Consider the following 21,509-nt stretch of genomic DNA (forward strand, 5'->3'; position numbering starts at 1 on the left):
ACCTAATTTCGTGAAAATTACAGATTATAATTGTTACTATGTTGGAAGCATTATGTATAGCGTTGCGTCCGGATAAAGCCGGACATAGGCTTTTTGATTGTGTGTCCGGCCGATTGGGGTTTAATACAAAACGCATTAAAAGTAACATTTAAAAAACTACGGTAGCTACATTAAAGGCGGAAAAAGGTGACAAAATAGTATGTTCTAAAGGAAAACTAAGAAAATCTTATCTATGAACATAGACAAATTACCTACAAAATTAGACAAATGAGTTCTAAATTCAAAAGAATTTGAAACAAACAAGTACGTTAGTTAATTACATGCGCTCTAAATACGAATTATAAATGCAAAACGACTAAACTGCATGATTACAATTCTTTTATTAAATCGACTTTCAATATTATTTCGACTTTCAATTTATATATTATAATTTCAAAGAGCAACACACAAGTTTCTTGCTCGTTCTTGTGATGAGACAGCTTTCCGAACGAGTGGTAGATAAAAAACAAATTGTTATGACTATTCAAAAGTGCTTAAATTAAGTTTATTTGAATAAATGATTTTCTATTCTATTCTATTCTATATATGACATTAAAGTCGATTTTTAAAAAATAATATGTATTGAGTTAATGCATTTTATTGTAAACTAGCTCTAACCGCGACTTCGTCCGGGTTGAATTTAACTTTATTTTTCTAAATTAAAGTAGCCTGAGTTACTCCTTATTACATCAGCTACCTGACAAAAAAGTCCCGTCAAAATCGATCCAGCTATTTCAGAGATTATCCGGAACGAACAGACAGACAAAAATTGTAAACAATGTTATTTTGGTGTAAGTACCGTAGATATTTATGTTAGCTAGCTACTATAAAGCTATCCTGTACGGGATTTGGTGTAAATTTATATGATTAGATAAGATTGAATTGATATTTCATATGATATTTAGAGAGAAGTCACGTGTCTATGGTAAGACGTTCATAACGAAATCTCGTCTCATCATCTGCCAATTCATAAGTACAACTCTTTCTTTATTTGTTTCGTAAATCGTTTCGTTATACATGCTGTTACTGGCAGCTTGTCTACCATTCTTTTTATAAACTTTATATTTTTTATATCTATTTTTTATATGTCACTTTTGACTATATATTGTTTTGTTACTTCTCGCTATGAGCACTTTTGGGAAGAATACACATTTTTACTAATATTTTGGTTTTTATTAAAATAGTAGTTGTGTTCCCGCTCCAGTAACACATGCTAATACTGCAGAATCTGACCTCCTTCAGAAATACAATGAGAAATAGAAGTTATCTTTTAAGTCCTTTAGAAATAGTAATAGAAATGATTATTATTCAAATAAACTTAATACAAGCACTTTTGAATAGTTATATATTTTTTTAAACAGAACGCAGACTCATCACAAGAGGAATGAGCAAGAAACTTGTGTGTTGCTCTTTTAAATAAATGAAGTTCCCAATATTTTTTTTATAGCATAGATACAAAGTTTAATATGTATGATCATGATCATAAACTTGTTTTTTTTTTTAATTATATTTACAGGTATTTTTTAATTATATATTAAAAACATAGAACTTCGATAACAGAAAACTAATACAGTAAACTGAAGTTTCAAGGTTTAGTTTTATCGTGTGTGTTGATGAGTCACTCTAGTCTGCCTACTTCCTTTTATTTTAAAGTTAAAAATACCAAAATTAGAACATCGCGGTTTAGTGGTTTACTATGCTGACGGACCTGAAAGGTCGGAAGTTCGAATCTGGTCGACACCCAGAAAATACAATAATATAACATACATATATTTACGACTATTATAGTCGTAAATATATATATATTAACTATACTAATACTAAATGTGTCCGCGGTTATTCCCGATTGAAATTAAAGGTAAAAATTACTTTAAAAGTAAGTCACAAATGTACGTTAAAAAAGTGGAAGTCCTTTTATATTTTATCCACAAGTGGATAGGTAAAGGTACAAGACCATACAGCCTAATCTTCAGTAATTAAAAAAATATATATAACTATGTTTAAATACATAGTTATAGATATTTTTTTTAATTACTAAATTTTTTAATTCGTTCGTTTCAGGCGCCCTTTCATAGATCATGGTGTTCATGGACCATACTGCTTATTAATTAGTTGTGTTATCTTAAATACCTATATAATTTAATTTTTGTCCATTGTAGAATGTTCGTTCCTGACACGATCAATCAAGTTATTTCTTGATTACGAATAAAATAAATACTACTAAACTCAGTAGATTTTTCTTTTTATATTGCAATATATGCAGGCAAAGGTTTCTAGACCATACAGTTATACAGTCTGCTAAGTCAAGATTTCGTAATAACAAAGTATAATGTCATGTAAAGATATGTTGACAAAAAAATATTTTAAAATTACTAAGAAAAATTCACATCAAATAAATTTGATTTTTCAATAAAATTTTCAATGAGAATAAATTACATAATATTTAATTATTAAATATTTTGTCACAACTTTAAGTGTGCCTTTGCTTCATATAATAATATATCGAAATATAAAAAAAAATCTATACGTTACTAATACATGTATAGAATATAGTGGTTACACTATTTTTGTATACTGTACTGTGCCCTCTTGACTTTTTTCTTGCTGTGGGTATATCATATCGCTCACCTCCTGAAGTGACATCGTGTTAGTAGATAACTCACTCCATAAACCACGAAAACATATTTCTTATCACTTCAGTTAACATAACACTTGTCATATTTAACACAAATAACGTATAACCTTCGAAATGTCCATTCAAATATAACTTATCGTTTAAAAAAGTAAAGTTATATATTGTTTTTCCACATTAATTTCTGTCCTGGCACAACGTTTAGCGGAACAATAAAAAAAAAACTTGAGGGTATCTGTGCACGTTCGTACAGAGTACAATAAAGTTATTAAATAACAGACCGAGCTTCCAAATTCAATTCGACTGTATGCGGAATTCAAATTTTCAAATTTGGAACAGTTTATAATCAAGTCATGGTCACGTTCCAAGGTCACGGCATTGTATGCAGTTCCAGGCGTTATCAATGATCAAAGAAAATTATGCATACTGCTAAGAATTTACTTGCATACTATTTAACTGATGTCACATGTTATTGCGACCTTGGATTTTGGATCTGAGTTTTCGAATGCACTTTCGCGCGCATTTTTGAGTTATTTTTTTTAATTAATTATATGGTAGTTTTATTTTTCTCGTTGTAATAATAATTATATTCGATATTGATTTTTTCGAGTTTGTTCGTTTGGTATATCGCGTTTTGTTCGCCGTCAGACGTCCTCGCCGTAGGACGTCCGCGGAACAACTGCTAATACTATTAGTTCGCGTGCGTTATCAAATACGTTATCACTTCATTACGCTGAGCGATTCTGTTTGCATTTTTCATTAATTTGCGAACTTATCAATTGTTTTAATATAGAAATTTATACTTTTTTAAATTTCAGCTATATGTTATTCTGACGTGTAAGCTATATTACTGTAATGTTTCATGAAAATCCGTTCAGTAGATTTTGCGTGAAAGAGTAACAAACATACATCCATACTTACAAACTTTCGCGTTTATAATAAAAATATAAATAAGATGTGTATATTCATTCTTCATACAAATTTTAAATTACGTAATATATATTAATAACACAATATATGAGGTATCTAGTTTCGGTTTGATTTGTATTCGATTTTTATATATGTACTGATAAAAAAGTATTTATGTATTTTTTTCGGACTACTCTAAGGCTGTTGGCCGCAGCTGGCCTTTACAGCTTCACCGGACTATAGGGGGCGAGTGCAGATGGCACGGAAGGACTTATGGAGCGGTTGGCCAACTCCCGCCTGACGGGTACGACTTTAGTCTGAGGGCACCGTTAAAGGTTCGAACCTCGGCTCAGGCCGTCGTAATATAGATCCACGTTTGAACTGCACGGGGGATCAATGTCAGTTAGTACTCATAGTAAAACCCTGTGTTGGTCTAGATGGCGCTGTTAACTGTCCTGGGTAATTATTATTATAATTTCTGACCATGTTATGTTGCGAAAACGCCTGCTAAATGACTCAGCTCACAGTCAGGGATGTCCACCGTACGAGTATCCCAATCCAAATACAAGATTATTGACCTTCTGAGAGCATCGTAGAAGTCGTGTGCGAGATTTTGTCATATGTAAATAATAATAATAATCTCAGGACAATTCACACAGCGCCATCTAGATCCAAGTTAAGCTAGCTAAATGTAATATGGATACTAGACAACTGATACAAATACATAGATATCTATTTTTTGTAAATACATATCTATTATACATAGAAAACATCCAGACCGATACAAACAATCATACTCATGAGTACAAATTTTTGCGAGCGAGGAATCGAACCTGCGACCATTGGACGTAAAGCGGTGTGCTAGACCGCTAGACCAACGAGGTCGTCAAATGGGTCAAAATATGATGATGATGAGGTTAAAAAGCCTAATTGATCTATACATATTAATAAAATTGGAGTGTCTGTTTGTAATATTGAAATAACCGTTTTTTACTACATGCATATGAATATAAATACGGTACATACACCAAAATAATATTTTTTACAATTTTTGTCTGTCTGTTTATTCCGGCTAATCTCTGAAATGGCTGGACCGATTTTCACGGGACTTTTATTGGCAGGTAGCTGATGTAATAAGGAGTAACTTAGGCTACTTTTATTTTAGAAAAATAAAGTTAAATTCCACGCGGACGAAGTCGCGGGTGCAGCTACTACATAATATAAATAGAAAACACTCAGACAAACAATCATACTGTAGAATGCAAATGTTAATACATATAAACTTGTTGGCAATTAGCTGTAAGTTTATATTGTATTAACAGAAGAAATAAATACTAGATTTTGTACATCTTCGTATGAACCTAAACGTTTTAACTGGCAACCCTGTTCATATTATAACCGTTGTTATTTAGTTTAAAGTAAACAGTAATGGCGGGAAAGTACGGTCATTGTACTTGACTGCGATGGTTAGCTGTTATGATAATTAGTTAGACATGACCACAGACTGAAGGCAAACAAATATCATAGTTTCACGGTAATGACAGCTGAATGGTCTAGCGGTATAGCACACCGTTTTACTTCTGATGGTCGCGGATTCGATTCTAGGAATCACGATAAGAACATTTGTATTCCTAAATTTTGGTATTTGTATTGGCCTAGGTAGAATAGAATTCAAAATTCTTTATTCTTAATTAGCTACTCGCCCCGGCTTCGCCCGGGTGTACATCTATACATATAAATAAAATTGGAGTGTCTGTTTGTAATTGAAATAACCGTTTTTGACTACATGCATATGAATATAAATACGGTACATACACCAAAATAAAATTGTTTACAATTTTTGTCTGTTTGTTCCGGCTAATCTCTGAAATGGCTGGGCCAATTTTGACGGGACTTTTTTTGGCAGGTAGCTGATGTAATAAGGAGTAACTTAGGCTACATTTCTTTTAGAAAAATTCTTTTATGTTAGAGAAATAAAGTTAAATTCCACGCGGACTAAGTCGCAAGAACAGCTTGTCTATAATATATTCTAAGTTTGGCTAAGTCTAAGTCAGTAAGCAACAGACATTTAGACATTTCCTTTTTAAGACAATCAACTTATTTCGTATTAAGGATCGTCGATCGAGGACACAACATAAAAATGGCGGCGGTCAGACGCATCGTGACTCACACACTTCTTGCTTTAAATTCATATAACGTCCAAAATACACATCTTCATGATTCAGTACTTGAATTGAGAGTTTATACAAATACTCATACGTGATGCAAAAGCTTTATTTTTACGAATATTGCGGGATATGAAATGAAATTTCGCAGTCATCTTATTAATATTATAAACGCGATAGTTTGTGAGTATGGGTGGATGTCAATATGTTACACTTTCAAGCAAAAACTACTAAACTGATTTTTAACTTTGCATATCAAAATAACATATAGACTAGAATTTAAAAGAATAGTATATAAATTGGAAGAAATATAATGACAAATGTCAAGTAAGTGAGATGCAGACGAAGTTTCGTGGGTCAGCTAGTAAAAAATAAGATTGTTTTCTATCGTAAACTATAGCAGTGCCTAAATTATGAGTATAACCACTTTTGCTATTATTTTATTGCAGGCGTTCTACGTTTATGAACGAACAAAATTGGTTCAGTAGCTTTTGCGTGAAAGAGGTTATAGTAGGAGATAAGTATAAGTATACAATCCGCCTGGTACGTAGAAGTATCATGTTAGTTAGTCTACAAACACTTACATTCAGAAATTTTTCCTCGTACATATCTAAAGAAACTCTCTCTCTTGAATAACCCGGCGATGAAAATATACTATTCATTTTATATAATGCTTTCAGCTTAAGAGGTCTATTAAACTCGACAGGTTATTCAAAACAAATCCTACTGCAGATACTCCTTCTATAGGTAAATGCCGTAGAAATTACACAAGAGGTAGGGACCTCCTTGGATAGTCTTATGCTACTATATACTGTTTTTACACGATACGTTATTTCAGGAGTTCAGGTGCGCGCGTAAAATTGTGGTATTTATTTTGATATTTTATGAGTTCTCTCTTTCGCGCTCGATTCAATAAGTTTCATGTCATTTCACTTTCTCTTGTTATTTTATTTTCCATAGGCACGTTTAAGAATTATAAATTAATCAATAACTTGTTAGGGTTCGCATGGATATTTTCGAAAAATCTGATATTTTATATTAAAAGAAGGTAGTTTCATTATTACTCGGTATCGTTAAACTAGTTGCATATAACCCCCACTCATATCTTCTCTGTATAAAAGGGAGGGTTTTTGTAAGCCGCGGTATTCGGTCTTTGAGCACAGGATGTGCTGGTTGTATTTTAATTGCTAAAGTGAATTGTGTTAGAGACATAGTTAAATTAATGTTATATAGTTGTTATTTTATTATAATACATACTTTTACTAGTACATAGAGTTGATATATCTAACAAACTGTATAATTATATCTTTGCTATACACTCCGACGGCCGCCATTTTGCAATGATAATTAATTTTATTACTATATAAATGCAGTAAAGCACGCACAATTAATGAACGCGGGAAAGCCCGAGATGACGTTGCGCGGGGTATTTCTAGTTCAAAATTTTTAAGAACAATAATTTTTAGACAACATGGTCCATTTTGTTAGTAACAATTTAACGAATTACCTCTCTTAGAAAGGGACAGTCTATTTTACAAGTAATTGCCTTCAGGACACTGTTAGAACGTATTCTTACACTCTCTCAGTTACACTCTGCCTAATAAGGACATTATTCGGTTCCGCCATTTAGCATAGAAGTCGGTGCGTTTTCTCGACGAAACATTTGTATGCTCATTTTTTCCCGCGTGAAATGACAAACGTGTAAAGCCGCTTAGGTCTACCACATACCTGTGCGGTTGCTGGAGCGTCGTCAGGTCGCAACGAGTGCAGCTGGCCTTCGATATAGTCTGCAAACGTGCGCACAGCGGCCGCTGCATCTCGGTACCGCTTCCAAAGCTCAACAGCACGGTGATATCTATGTAAAAAGCCGTTAGTTAGCAATTTTATAGGCACAAGTGATGGATACAATTATAACAATCTTGTCCTTTAAAGTATTCCTTGGGAAATATTCAATGTAATATAGAATATAAGAAAATATTAATAATGGCTACCCGGCCCGGTTACGCACGGATGTTCATGTTTTATAAATATAAATCTTTTTTTTCGGACTACTTTCATGCATGTTGGCCGCAGCTGGCGTTTATAACTTCACCGGATGATAGTGGGCGAGTGCAGAATGCACTCCAGACCCGCGAAAGCATTTATAGAGCAGCTGAAGGCCAACTCCCGCCCAACGTGTACGACTTTAGTCTGAGGCACCGCTAGGGGCTCGAACCCCAGTTCAGGCGGTCGTAATTTCGATGCCCATTTGAATTGGACGGGGGGATCGATCTGAGCGGATAAACCTTCCTGTTCAATAACTTGAGGATAGTGTGTATATGTACACACTATCCTCAAGTTAACATAATACATGTACACACGTGCGAAGCCGGGACGTGTAGATAGTAAAATATATATTCTTACTTGTCGCAAAGTTGGGTGAGATTGCTGCATGTGTGGTCGTAGGCAGCGGCTGCCTCGTCCAGCTCCCTTCGTAGTTGTACCACTACAGCCGGATCTGTGGACGCTTCCAGTGGTGCTGCAGCGTCTCGCAGCTGTCCAACCAATTCACCACTGCGGCGTGTGAGGGATTCGCTCAATGTCTGCAAAATACAGTATTATGATGTATTATATGTCCGATAGTCGCAGTTTCGATTTCTCGCACGGTAAATTTGTATTTGTGAGTATGATTGTTTATATCAATCTGGGTGTATTCTACGTATATTATGTATGTATTTCTAAAAAAAAATAATTCATATCAGTTGTTTAGTACCTATAATGCAAGCTATTAGCTTGAGACTAGATGGCGCTGTGTGAATTATCCAGGGATAGTATAGGGATAATATAGGGATAGTATTTGTGCTGGCTTGCGTTCCCTATTCCCAAATATCCTAATTTCAAACTAGCGGTGTCATCTATGCACCGATACAAGAAACTTTTTATCCCTCATCGACTCACAGCAGTTCTACACGTCACAGGCGCTTTTAATACGCAACAAAACTCCTTTGCGTCGACATGCGGTAGTGGCGGCAGTGTTTCAATTCAAATGACAATGTACTAATTTAAATAGCTAATAACAGTTTGTGCTCGGCTAGCCCTTAGGCTGTCAAAAGTGTAGTCAAGCTTTGGAAGACAAGCTTCTGCGTCAGTTCCAGTGAAATCAAGCCTTCAAGAGATCGCCCCAGCCATCAACTGTGAGTCTTTCCTTATTTTTACCTTATGCAAGCTAGCCATTGTACGCATCCCTACTTAACCTCATCTTTCAAAACTGAGCTATCTTCTTTTTATCCCCCCTGGTCGGGTTCCAGGTTCTCAACGGAGGCAATCCATTCCAGGCCCGACAAATATTATTACCTATTTTTGTTACTAAGCTATTTTCAATGTGTTCTGATTTAACAATGAGAAATAGCAGTATTATTAGAGAGTAAAAAGGCACAATACCTTCGTATTGCATGAGAGTTATCAACGTCAGATTATTGATAGCTGCCACTTCTCATCAGGTAGCAGTCAGTTTGTTTGAAATTGTATTTACATAGAAATACTGTATCCTAACAAATTTTATTACCTCAAGTTTTTCAGTAGCTTTCAGCAAACGGTCGTAGTCCACTTGCCCTTGGACTGTGAGTAACTCGACCATATAATCGGCTTCTCTTACTGCTCCCTGCACCAACTCTAGTTGTCGTTCGAATCTCTTCCACAGCTGGACTTTAGAGCGAAGTCTTGCGCTGAGATCATTGCAAGCTACTTCCAATGTTGCGTGAGTTTCCTATACAAAATAATAAGACACATATTAATATTAAATAAAAAGGTTCAGTAATCTAAATTATGTAACAAAAGTCTTAGTTACCTGTAGAGCTGAGATGTCTCTCTCAAGACCTGTAGGTGATACACAGACACGTAAACTAATTGGTAGCGTGTGTAGAGCCTGTCTTAATGCTAAAATATCTCTCCATTGAGATGCCAAATCTTCTAGAAGCCTTTCACAATTATCAGAAGCTCGCTCTACAACATCACTGCCTAGACGCTCGGCAGCTTCACATTCTTCTAAAGTGAGCCTTGCCCGGCGTTGACTCTTTTGACATCGGATTATACCAGCTTGAACTTGTACAATTTTTTCTTTCAATAATAAGCCCCGTTCTAGTTCTTCAGATATTTGATCATCTAGGTTTCCAGACTGAGTTAGAAGTGCACCTAGACGTTCAGATTCTGCTGTAGGAAGTAAGCTAAGCCTGCCAAGTTCATTTTGTATTCTATCTATACGACCAGTCATCACTTGTAATCTTTCAATATATAAGTTAAGTTCGTCTTCACTTTTTATGACTCCTTTAAGATTGTCTAAAGATGATCGTAGTTCTTTTATTTCTTCTTCCAATATATTTAACTTTTCGCCAGATGTGACATCGCGATCGGATATATTCTGAATAGCTGATACATGTATGTCATTAATCTTTTCAGCTAAATCACGCCATTTATCTTCAATTTTAGAGAAAAACTGACGTTGTACCATTTCGTCAGATATAGGAAGAATTTCAAGAGCCTTTTCAAACTGAATTCCAGATTCATTTCTTAAATTATTATGTACTTCATGTTGTGCCTTTAGTTCCCAGAAACGACGGAGGTTACCTGTAGTTGTAATATTTTCTGGCGTAATATTTTCCATTTCTCTATTAGTGATTCTTATCCAACTTTCTATTCTGTCTATAAGATGGTCATACATAATCCAATTTTCTTTAAATGCTGTTAGTCTTGTTAATCTTGAGTCTACATCCTCCTGCAATTTGAGTAAAGTGTCTAATGCCATGGAACATTCAGTTTCCAGTCCAGAACACACAATTAAGTTTTGAAGGCCTTGAGTAATAGACATTAAACGTAGCATCTTTGCGTAGTGATGCGATATATCCAAACTTAATGATTGGTATAAATTAATGTATTGTTCATGGTCCATAGATGTTACATTAGTCAGATCAGGTACCCTCTGCTGAGCGACTACGAGCCACTGTTTTTCAGCTTTCATTCCTTGCTCTAGCATTGTCCATTTAGAAGCAGCTAAAGTCATCTGCTGTGCTCTGCTTGCGGCTCTGTCAATAATTACGGTCGCTCTGTCATGTAGTGAATTATGTAGTGATGCGTATTTTGATCTCGTTTCACTGTCTAAATTATCTTCTAGTGATTCAAGTATGGCTCTGCAATGACTTAAATTAACAAAGAACTTTCTGTGTTTTTGAATTTCCTCGTGTAAATGATCTAAATTTGACACTATGATTTTACCATCTAGGAGAGCTTCAGCAACATCTGTAATCTGACCAAAATCTTGTAAAGTTTGTTCGTACTCTTCAGCCAAAGATGTTAATTGTAAAAGACGGTCTCTTTCCGTATTGATGACGTTTTCCACTTGCTTTGTATCTTCGTCACAGCCATAAAGTATAGAAGGACATTCCCGTTTAGAGTTTGCCTCTGAAAGTGTACGATAACGTATAAATAGTTTCTTAACATTATCTGAATTATCAGCATTGTTTATTTCAATTTTATCCAGTTTGTCTAGTTTTTGTTGTGTTGGAAGGTCTGAAATAATAATGTTGTCAAGATTTAATTTCAAATTTTGCACCGTCTTATAGAGTTTATCAGTTTCGTTTAAGAATTTCTCCCACTCCTCTTCATTTTCTTGTACTCTATTAGATTTATCCTTGTTTAATGAAGTAACAGCATTAACTTGATATGTTAGTGTTTCAATTAAAGTAATAATTTCTTCATTTACATCGGTTATTTCAATTATTTCTTTTAAACTTTGAATATAGGATTGTAATGACTGCAAACGATCGTTCTGTTGCGTTTCTTTAATGCCAGTTACAGTTTCTCTTTGTATCATATAATGAATTTCTTCTAACCAAGTAGATATTGTCTCGATGATTATAATGGTACTTCTCTCAGTTTGATTTCGATCATTATTTTCTATAGCATTCCTCACTTCATCGATTTCTTTATTGACAATAATATCATAAGAATTTTCAACTGTTGGTTCATATAATACTAAAGCCATTGAATCCACTGGTTGTTTATGGGAATCAACAATAGATTGCGTACGTTTTTGTAGAGTATCAAGCAACTTGATTTTTTCCGTTTTATGTGGAATTATACTTTTAGTTGGCGATGGTGATTTAGACTTAGAGCGTTGAACTACATCAGAATACGTAAGTTTTGGCTGTGTAGTAATATCTTGCTGTTTAGATAATACTGGACTAACACCTTGATAAATACCTTCATCTATTGACGATATATCTTTACTAGATAGATCTTCACTTGTTGGTGTTACAGACATGGAAAGTTCTGTGGTGATAGGATCTGATAAACTCTCAGGAGAATGTAAAGTAGGCGAGTCGCCTTTCTTTTTATGTTTTTTCTTTTTATGCTTATGTTTTTCACCAGATATGGCTTGTGGTCTATCCTGAGTTTCACGTTCATTTTTAATAAAATCAGTAACTGATTGTGGTATAGATATTTGAGCACGTAAGTGTACTTCATATGGCTCGTCTGTCGATGTTGAAATTGAAGTTTCAGAATAGTCTCTTGGGGAAGTCTGTTGAATTGTATCTATCGTCACAATATCTGTTTTGGGTAATTCAGGAATAAGTGTAGAAGGTTCAAGTGATGTTTTTACGAGCTCTTTTACTGGAGAAGTTTGTTGAGTGTTGTCACTTGTAATAACTTCACTTGGAGTTATTGTAATACCTTCTTGGGCTTGAATTTCAAGAAGCTTCTCAGGACTTGGGGATGTTTGCTGAGTACTATCAACTGTTTCTACTGCTTTTATAGTTTCAAGTTGAGGTAATTGTTCTCTTGGAGATGTCTGTTGAATAGTATCAACAACAGTAACATCTTTTATAGATAAACTGTCTATAGGTTCTGGTGTATCTGATTGTGTGTATGAGCTAATAAGAGGAACTTCTGGAGTCTGAATGCTCACTTCTGTAACTTCTGTTTCCTTTACAGGTGTTGTAGACGTTTCCTGATCAACTACATCATATTTTACAGTTTGAATATCAGTGTCACTTGTTTCTATAATAATTTCAGTGCTTTTCTCTTCCTTTATTATCTCAGTTGCTGGAGATGTTTGCATTTCTTTAGACTCCGTTTCAACTATAGGTTTCTCGTCTTGTTTCTGCTCTTCAATTAGTGGCGATGTTTGCGAAAACTTCTCTTCTGGTGCACTAATATCGTAAGAAAGAACTTGAGTTGTAGCCTCAGACTGTACTATTGCTTCTGGAGTTTCTGTTCTACTTGTTTGTATTTCAGAATCTAACATAGGCACTTTCTCAATGCTAATAATTTCTTCGACTGTTTGAGTATGGGCCTCTTTATCCTCGATAGGAGTTGTCTGTACCAGCGATTCACTTCTTGGTGTTGGCGATGTTTGCGATACAATATCTACTGTTTCAGGTTTTGAAATTTCCACCTCTTCCTTCGTAGAATCTTGTTCAATAGAAACTTCCGGTGATGTTTGAACAGAATACTCTTGTGTTAATACCTCTTCAACAACTGAAATAGGATATGTAATAGTTGTAGGGACTTCTTTATTTAATGTTTCAGGACTACTTTGTACGCATTCTTCTACTATTTTTACTGTATTACTTTCAGATACTTCACTCATCGTATGGTAAGATTCTTCTCTTGGTGATGTTTCTACCATTTCACTTCCTATTATTGGTGTTATTTCCGGTGTAATTTCAGATTTTTCCGTTTCAGGTTCAATTTTCTTCTTACTCTTTTTTCTCTTATCTCTAGACTTATATTCTGGCTGATTAATATCTGTTGGAGTAGTTACTGAAGTTTCGTCTGAATCAGTTGTACTTGCTTTTGGATAAGTCGTATCCTCACTCACTCCATATTGCTTCCGTTTCTTTTGTTTTTTCTTTTTTTCATGTACAATAGTAGGGTCTACCGAAACATCTTCGGGTTCATAGCCTTTTTCTTCTGGTATAAGTTCAGATTCTATACTTAATGAATCTTGTTCGGGAGTTGGATCTAAAACTTCTGCAGTAGGTTTTGGAGATTCAGCAGGTGGTGAAGTTGGAAGTTCTATATAGTGACTTAAAGATGTGCTTTCGCTATCAGTAACGCTTTTATCAGTTTCTGTGTCAACTTCTTTTTCATCATCTCCTAAACCTTGCTTACGTTTTTTCCTTTTTTTACTTCGTTTATGATCCTTTAATGATTCTTCAGGGGAAATTTTACTACAAAGTTGTTCGTCCCTTTTAACAACATCTATTACAGGTATAGGTACATGTTCTTCAGTTATTTTTAATTCTACAGGTAAGTTTACATTAATGTCTTTTTTAACAACTGTAGGATCAGATTTAAAATCTTCGACTTTGATGTCGAATTGAACTTTAGGTTTAGATTTTTTGGGTATATTTTTAGCTATAGACATGGATATATCAACAGTTTGACTTAATTTATTAGGATCTGATATTATATCCTCAGTCATTTTAGATTCTTCTGGTAAAGGTATTTTAGCTTTAACTCCACGCAAATTAGTGTCTTGACGTTCTGATTCAAGAAGCAAGTTAATGTTATTTTTAGTATCTGGTATACTGGATATAGCTGTATCTATTGATTCAAGAATTTCAGATGGCATCGTTTCTTGTTCATTGCGTGGTAAAGGTTCAAGAGGTTCTTGAATTTTCTCAGACGATGATGATTCCACCAACTTATTCGCTGTATCTTCAAATTGATGAATATAAGAATATTGAGGTATTCCCGGTAAGGAAGAAGCAACCGTTTCTGTGACTACGTTTCCTGTTACCAAAGTCTCTACTTCTACAGAAATATGCAATGGTGCTGTTTCTACCTTAATTTCGCCAATACTTTTATCTACTTTTGATGGGACAGTATCAATAGGCTTTTGAGCACTCAATGTGGAACCGACAGGTTTTTCTTTCAATTCGTCGCTGGTAATTTTTTTGGTAATATCTACACTTTCTTTTTGTGTATCGACTTCTCGTATTTCACTGTCATCTTTTGATTCAATTTCCTGTAAAGATGGTTCATCTATTTTCTGAACTGACACTGTGTCTTCTTCAATTGAAACTTTAGGTTTTTGTAGATAAATATTATCGTGTGGTATTTCTACAAAAGTTTCTGAGTATGTTTCTTTACATTCTTCTTGAGGAGCTATATGTTTTTGTAAGTCAGTAGCTGCATATTTGTTTCCTGTATCTATGCAAGTAAGAGTTTCTGAAGAAAGTTCGTCTGCAGGTTCTTTATGTAATATAATATTTGTGGGCAGATTTGATGTCTTATCATACGTATTATCTAAAATGGTATCAGTACTGGTATGCATTTTTTCTTTTTCTATTAATTCTTTTGTTGGTAAAAGTTTATCAACTGGTAATTTTGTTGTATCTTCTTGTAACTGTTCTATTTCTTTGAGCGTAATATTTTTATCAGAAGTTTCTTTAGAAGGAATATTTTCACTTTGTTGTTCATGTTTTTCTGTGGTTATTATTGGTAAATCACTTTCTTTAAGTTCCTTTGCTGTATTCTTCAAGGAAACAGAATCCAAATTACCAATATCAGTTACCTTTAAAGGAGCGTCTTCCAAACTTTCTATAATATCAGTACTTTCTGTTGCTGTTACAGGTTCTATCGTTTTAAGAACAGTTGATGGACTTTCTTCAATTTGTTCAGATATTATATTTTGAGCAGTTATTGTAGGTAAAATTTCTATACATGGTTCTGTAGATGTAACTAAAGGAGTCGAGTAATACATTTCACTTTCGATCAAAGATTTAGTAAGGTTTATTACAGATACATCTTTTTCATTATTTGAATGAGAAACTGTTACCGTTGATTGCGAAACATTTTCTGTGGGAATGGCTTTATTTATGTCCGATACATTATCTGATTTTAGATCTCCCAATACAGGTTTTTTAGAATCTATTCTTGTTTCACGATCCTCATCCGTCTCCTTGAAAATTTGTTTATCTTTTTCGGTATTAGTTGACTCTATTTCACTATCAATCAAAGTTTTCGTAACATATATTTTGTCGTCATGAGATGAAATTGATTTAATTGGCTCATTATTCAAATTTTCTTGTACTTTTTCACTTACTAAATTATCATCTTTCGTTATCATTGAAGTGATTGGTTTAGATATCTCATCTATTACTTCTAGTGTTCTATCATTCAGGAATTCTTGATTTGATTTTGGTACATCAATATTTTGTATACATTTGTCTTTTACCATGGAAGTTGGTTTATTTATAGTTACATCAATTTCAGCAGTAACTGTAGATTCAGGGACAAAATCTTCATCAGGCTCTTCTACAATTTGTTCCGTTATATGTTCTTTACCGTCGATTATTTGAACTTGTCGTATAATTTTTACACGTTTTGTTTTCACACCTTCAGTTTGTATGTCATGAGTAATTTTTGGCTCCTCTTCTATAATTTCTACATCATCAGGTTCGTCTATGATTTCTTCAGTGACATGTTCCTTGCCATCAATTATCTGTATGTGTTTAATTATACGTCTTTTTGTTCTGGTAATTTTTCTGGTTATTTTTTGCACAACAGTTGCAACATTTGAAGATAATTCTGTAGAAGAATATTCAGTATCTCCCGTTATTAAAAGAGTTTCGGGTTCGATTGGTTCTTGAACATCGTATGACTGTTGTGATTGTTTTTCATTTGACGATGATTCTACTATGGTAACTGCTTCTATGGGACTCGTTTCCCGTGCTTTGCTTTTATCTATATCTGCAGCATTAAAACTTGTAGTTGGGCTGTCACTGCCTGTTTTTGATTCATGATCTTTTGGTAATTTATGATCTTTATACAAATTGGATGGATCTGTGGGATATTGACTGTTGTCTTTATTATCGTCTTTATCATCTTTATCATTATTATCATCTACTTCTTCAAATTGCACACTGCCGTGATCTTTTACGCTAATAGCTACCCTAGGTATTTGTTCTTCAAAAATTTCAACATTGTCGGGTTCTTCAATTACTTCTTCGGTAACGTGTTCTTTGCCGTCTATTATAACAACTCTACGTATAATGCGACGTCTAGTCTTAATTATTCTTTTAGTGACTTGTTGAACTACAGCTGTAACACTAGATGATGAAGTTTGAATATGGGGCTGAATTTCGCCCTCCGCTATTTGCAGAATTTCTTCTGGCTTCATTCCTTGTTCCATTTTTACTACTATGTCAGGCTTTGATGTAAATTCCTGTATTGTAACCTCACCTCCTGGTAGACTAGATAATACTTGACCTCCATACGTTTGATACTGAATATGTTGGATTCCACCGTCGTCTAGTGCAGTGGATGTAGATCCTTTATCTTCATGTAAAGTAATCTGTGAAAACGATTGATCTTCTGGAATATTCTCTCTTGAAAGTATTTGTAATCTTTGTTGCTGAGTCTGTAAAGTTTGTTGCCTAGTCACTAACGTCTTTCTGATTTTCTTCACAATTATCCTCTTTGTACCGTCGGCATCTACTACCACTTCGGTAGTTGTTTCATCTGGCTCTACCATCACAGTTTCGAATGACTGTGGTAGACTATGTATTACATTTAGTTGGGTGTCTTTAACTAAACTATTGTCTACGTAGTTAGCGTCTACAATTAATGACTGTTCATCAGTTTTATGTTCTCTTAAGATTGGTCGACTTGCGATTTCAATAGTTTCATGATTGTCTGATATAATTTGTCGCACTTGAATATTTTCAAGTAATTCTTTTTCTTGAGAAAGTGGTTCACTTGTCTGAACTTCAACTTCTTGTGGAGGAGCACAAGTAATTGAAATATCTTGGGTAGATTTTATTTCTGGCTGACATAGAATAGATTTGTCAGAAACAGACACACTATCAGACATTAAACTTTTACCAGTTTGTGTATCTGCTGTTGCAGTTACTTTTACTTTCTGTATTTCAACATCTTTAACAGATTCACGTTCAGGAGAAATTTCGCTTTCTCTCGGTGAAACCACTTCTTCTGGCATTGATGTTGAATCAATAGTCCTATCAGTTTGTGATATATCATCCTCGATTAACTCAGGCTCGGGTACAGACCGAATATGCAGTAATACCTGCTTTAATCGTTCTATCTCCATAGTGACTAGATTTTTTGTATCAGCTAATGTATTTTGCGTAACATTTAATTTTTCTCTCAATACTTGACTAGATTCATCTTGACTAATGACATTGATTGATTTCAATATAATTTCATATTCTTCGTAATCTCTGATATATCGTTCATATATTTCAATATATTTAATTAGATCTTCTTCCGTCAGTACGTCATACTGTTTATTAGATTCCTTTAGTTCCGTATTTATACCTTCAAGCCAGTTATCTAGTTTGGAAATCTTTTCTCTTGCCTCTTCAATATCTTTCGCTTGCCGTGCCATTTCTAATTTTGCGTCCTGAAAAATTTTATGTTTGTAAAGTACTTTTTTATATTTAAACAGAAATAAAATTAAAGACCGAAAGATTTATAGATAAATAAAAATTGGATTATACCTTTCTTACCTGGATGACGTCTAGCCCCTGTCGAGCCTGTGTTAGAAGTTTTGAAATTCTAGCTTTAATAATTATCAATTCTTTTAATAGAGTTTGGACTTCTTGTTCCTGGCGATACTCCATGATCTTGGATTCTAGCATTTCAGCTGCTTCTTCGCATTTGACTAAAACTTCGATGCCCTCCTATAAAATACATTATTAAACAGGTTATTTTCGGAATTTACTATGATCATGGCTTGTATTTGAGTATTTGTATCAGTACAATAGTATTCTATTTGTATCCACAGTACAAGCTTTGCTTTGGTTAGGACTAGATGACGATGTGTGAGTTACTTTGTGTTATAATTATTATTTTAAAAGATTTTTCCTATTCCTTTATTTTGTATTAAAGAAGCTAATACTCTGGGTACACGGCTCAGCAAAATGTGGGAGAGGTTAATGAATGTGAGGATGTAATTATTAATAAAATCAGCACTTTCCAGTAATAGAGTCTCTATTAAGTGTTGTGGCTTTTTGCAAAATATTTTTGAGTGTTTTGGGTACAATACCTGTAGAAGAAAGCACAGTAGGGACAATATAATAATTGCTTTTGTTTGTCCTTTTTTAAATAATATACTTTTTAAGTAATATTAAAAACATTTACACAGTAAGTAACATAACACAGTGAAATTAATACATAGAATTTCTTAGTGACTATGAATAATTGAAAGTTTGGATTGACACAAAGTGTGAAATATGTTTATCTCCTTTTTGTTATATTTTGATGATATAATGAATAAAGAAATGTTTATATATTGAATATATTTGTAAAAAATATATATTATTAAAAAAATATATTTTATATTGAGGCGTCTAACCAAGAATGCTTTATAAACTCTCTCATAAAACTGAGCAAACAAATCAAATCAAAGTATTCATGTAGGTTGACATATCATAAGGTCTATTACAGACTCTTATGATATGTCAAATATATCGAACAGTTTGTTTACCACGATATTGGTAAATAAAAGTACAGAGCCCATAATAGATCAAACAGTAGACAAAACTCCCTCCGATCGATGGACAGGGGTCCAATTTTAACGAGGATCGAAATTACCACGGCCTGAGCCCAGGTTCGAAACCCTAGCGGTGCCCTCAGACTAAAGTCGTATCCGTCAGGCGGAAGTTGTCCTCCAGCCGCTCCATAAGTCCTTCCGCGGTACAACTGCAACTGCACTCGCCCAATATCGTCCCGTAAAGCTGTAAAGGCCAGCTGTGGTCATAAGCATTAGCGAAATCCGAGAAAAGAAGAAACTAAAAAAACAAATGTCTAGACTGGACACTAGTCCAGCACTAATACAACAAAATTAGGATAAATTATAACGTTACAATTATTTCAAAAAAATTATGAAGTTTTTATTATTTTCAACACCTGAAACCTGACAGAAATATACACGCACTTTTTTGTATCAGTCAGATCAAACTCACGACCTTTTTCTTCGGTTGAAATTGGGGTAGTATTATAGTTTGGTACTTTATTTTGTAGTAAGAATACTTCATTACATTGTTGCGTAGTTTTAAAGATTTAAGCATATGTATAGGGACAGAGAGCGGCAGCGACGTTATTTTATACTATGTGATGATGTACACCCGTGCGAAGCCGGGTCAAGTAGCTAGTTAGAAATAAATACATTCCTACCTCCAAAAACTAAGAAGTTATCCGTTTTGTAGTATAGCATCCGAAATTATCCATATAATACAATAGTCACGATTCAGAATGAGTTAAGAGTTATTTATATTTTACAAATCTTGAATAACTATGACGTAACTTATTTATAGTAGTTTTGTCGCGTCCTACATTCTATTTATATTTTAATTTGCACCTATTATTGGATTATAATAATATTACTAATCCAGGACAATTCACGCAGCGCCATCTAAGCACAAGCTAAGCAGAGCTTGAGTTATGGGTACTAGACAGTTGATATAAATATTTAAATAATTTATTTTTATAAATATTTATATTATACATATAGAAATAACCGTACATTCAAATACAGTCAGGTATTTAAAGTACATAATCCATAAATAATGTTTATTTCCTTGTAATGACCTTTTTTGTGTCAACAATTCAGATATCAAAGGTGTGACTGGAGTGGGGAAATAATAACTATTATTAAATAACTGAATACAATTATTATATTAATAATATTATAAACGCGAAATTTTTGAGAATGGTTAGATGTTTGTTACTCTTTCACGCAAAAACTACTGAACAGATTTTGTTGAAACTATCCAATAATATAGCTTATGCATTAGAATAACGCACAGGCTATACTTTAAAAATATATCAGGTAAATTGGGCGAAATAAATGTCCAGTAAGTATGAAACAGACGAAGTTGCGAGGGTGAGCTATTGTATTCTATATCATATCAACTGAATAATTGTATTCTATATGTATAATTCCCAAGAGGGCTCGCAAAGAAGTAGTAGATATAATAAAAGAAGTACAAGAACAAGGGAAAAATTGAGTATCCTAGAGACTGAAAGAGAAAGAGGGGTAGGCAGATGATGAAATGGGGAAGATGAGTTGAAATCAACTGTTGGGACAACCAATGGACGTCGCTGGAGGTGTATGCCAAAAGGCACAGTGAAATTAGAGATTTATCGTAAAAGTAATCGTAATAGTCGTATTTAATCGTAAAATCGTATCGTATAATCGTAATAATCCTAAAGTTAAAATAAATCGTAAATTTCAGAATAAAGGGCTTTGTTATAAAAAGTACGGTGGACAAGCTGCCAGCAACAATAGGTACAATTTGAGAAATAATTATACTGTTAAGAACTTTCATGTAGATTTTTTTCATTAAACATTCACAATAAAGTACCACCACAACTGATCTGCATGGGGTATCAAGTATTGCGTTCATCACGACATCAATAGTTGATACCTCTGTAGACACAGGCAGACTTAATTTCACGGGTTATATTTGAACAGTGACAGTGAACCGATGTCTCTCGGATTAATATGGTTTGTTATCTGTGTTTTCATCACCAGAGAGTGAATCAGATTCTTTTTGTATCGATCAGATATGATCATTTCGGGTCGAATTCGGATACCACAAGGCAACGTTACTATATTGATATTGGCAGTGATCTCACTAAATAGTTGAGACATGTGTCATTGAAACACAGTGTTAGAATTATGTACTCCACATGTCCTTTAGTTATGTGTTGTATAACTTTTTTCGGACTAATCTAATGCTGTTGGCCGCAGCTGG

The 21,509-nt window shown here is 34.1% G+C and overlaps 1 protein-coding gene across 1 annotated transcript in view; it reads right to left on the reverse strand.

Moving 5' to 3' along the window:
* The window catches only part of LOC131849528 (muscle-specific protein 300 kDa-like), a 184,006-nt gene that overhangs the window by 30,194 nt on the left and 132,303 nt on the right, over positions 1-21,509 (reverse strand). Inside the window, exons 37-41 of the mRNA XM_059199616.1 lie at positions 18,249-18,431; positions 9,572-18,151; positions 9,290-9,490; positions 8,149-8,327; positions 7,474-7,600 (exon numbers count right to left, since the gene is read on the reverse strand). Of these exons, the coding sequence (XP_059055599.1) occupies positions 7,474-7,600; positions 8,149-8,327; positions 9,290-9,490; positions 9,572-18,151; positions 18,249-18,431 (9,270 nt within the window). The remainder of the gene's footprint in view (positions 1-7,473; positions 7,601-8,148; positions 8,328-9,289; positions 9,491-9,571; positions 18,152-18,248; positions 18,432-21,509) is intronic.

Source organism: Achroia grisella, unplaced genomic scaffold, assembly GCF_030625045.1.
Source record: "Achroia grisella isolate CSIRO2021 unplaced genomic scaffold, CSIRO_AGI_Agris_v1 utg642, whole genome shotgun sequence".
NCBI lineage: Eukaryota > Metazoa > Arthropoda > Insecta > Lepidoptera > Pyralidae > Achroia > Achroia grisella.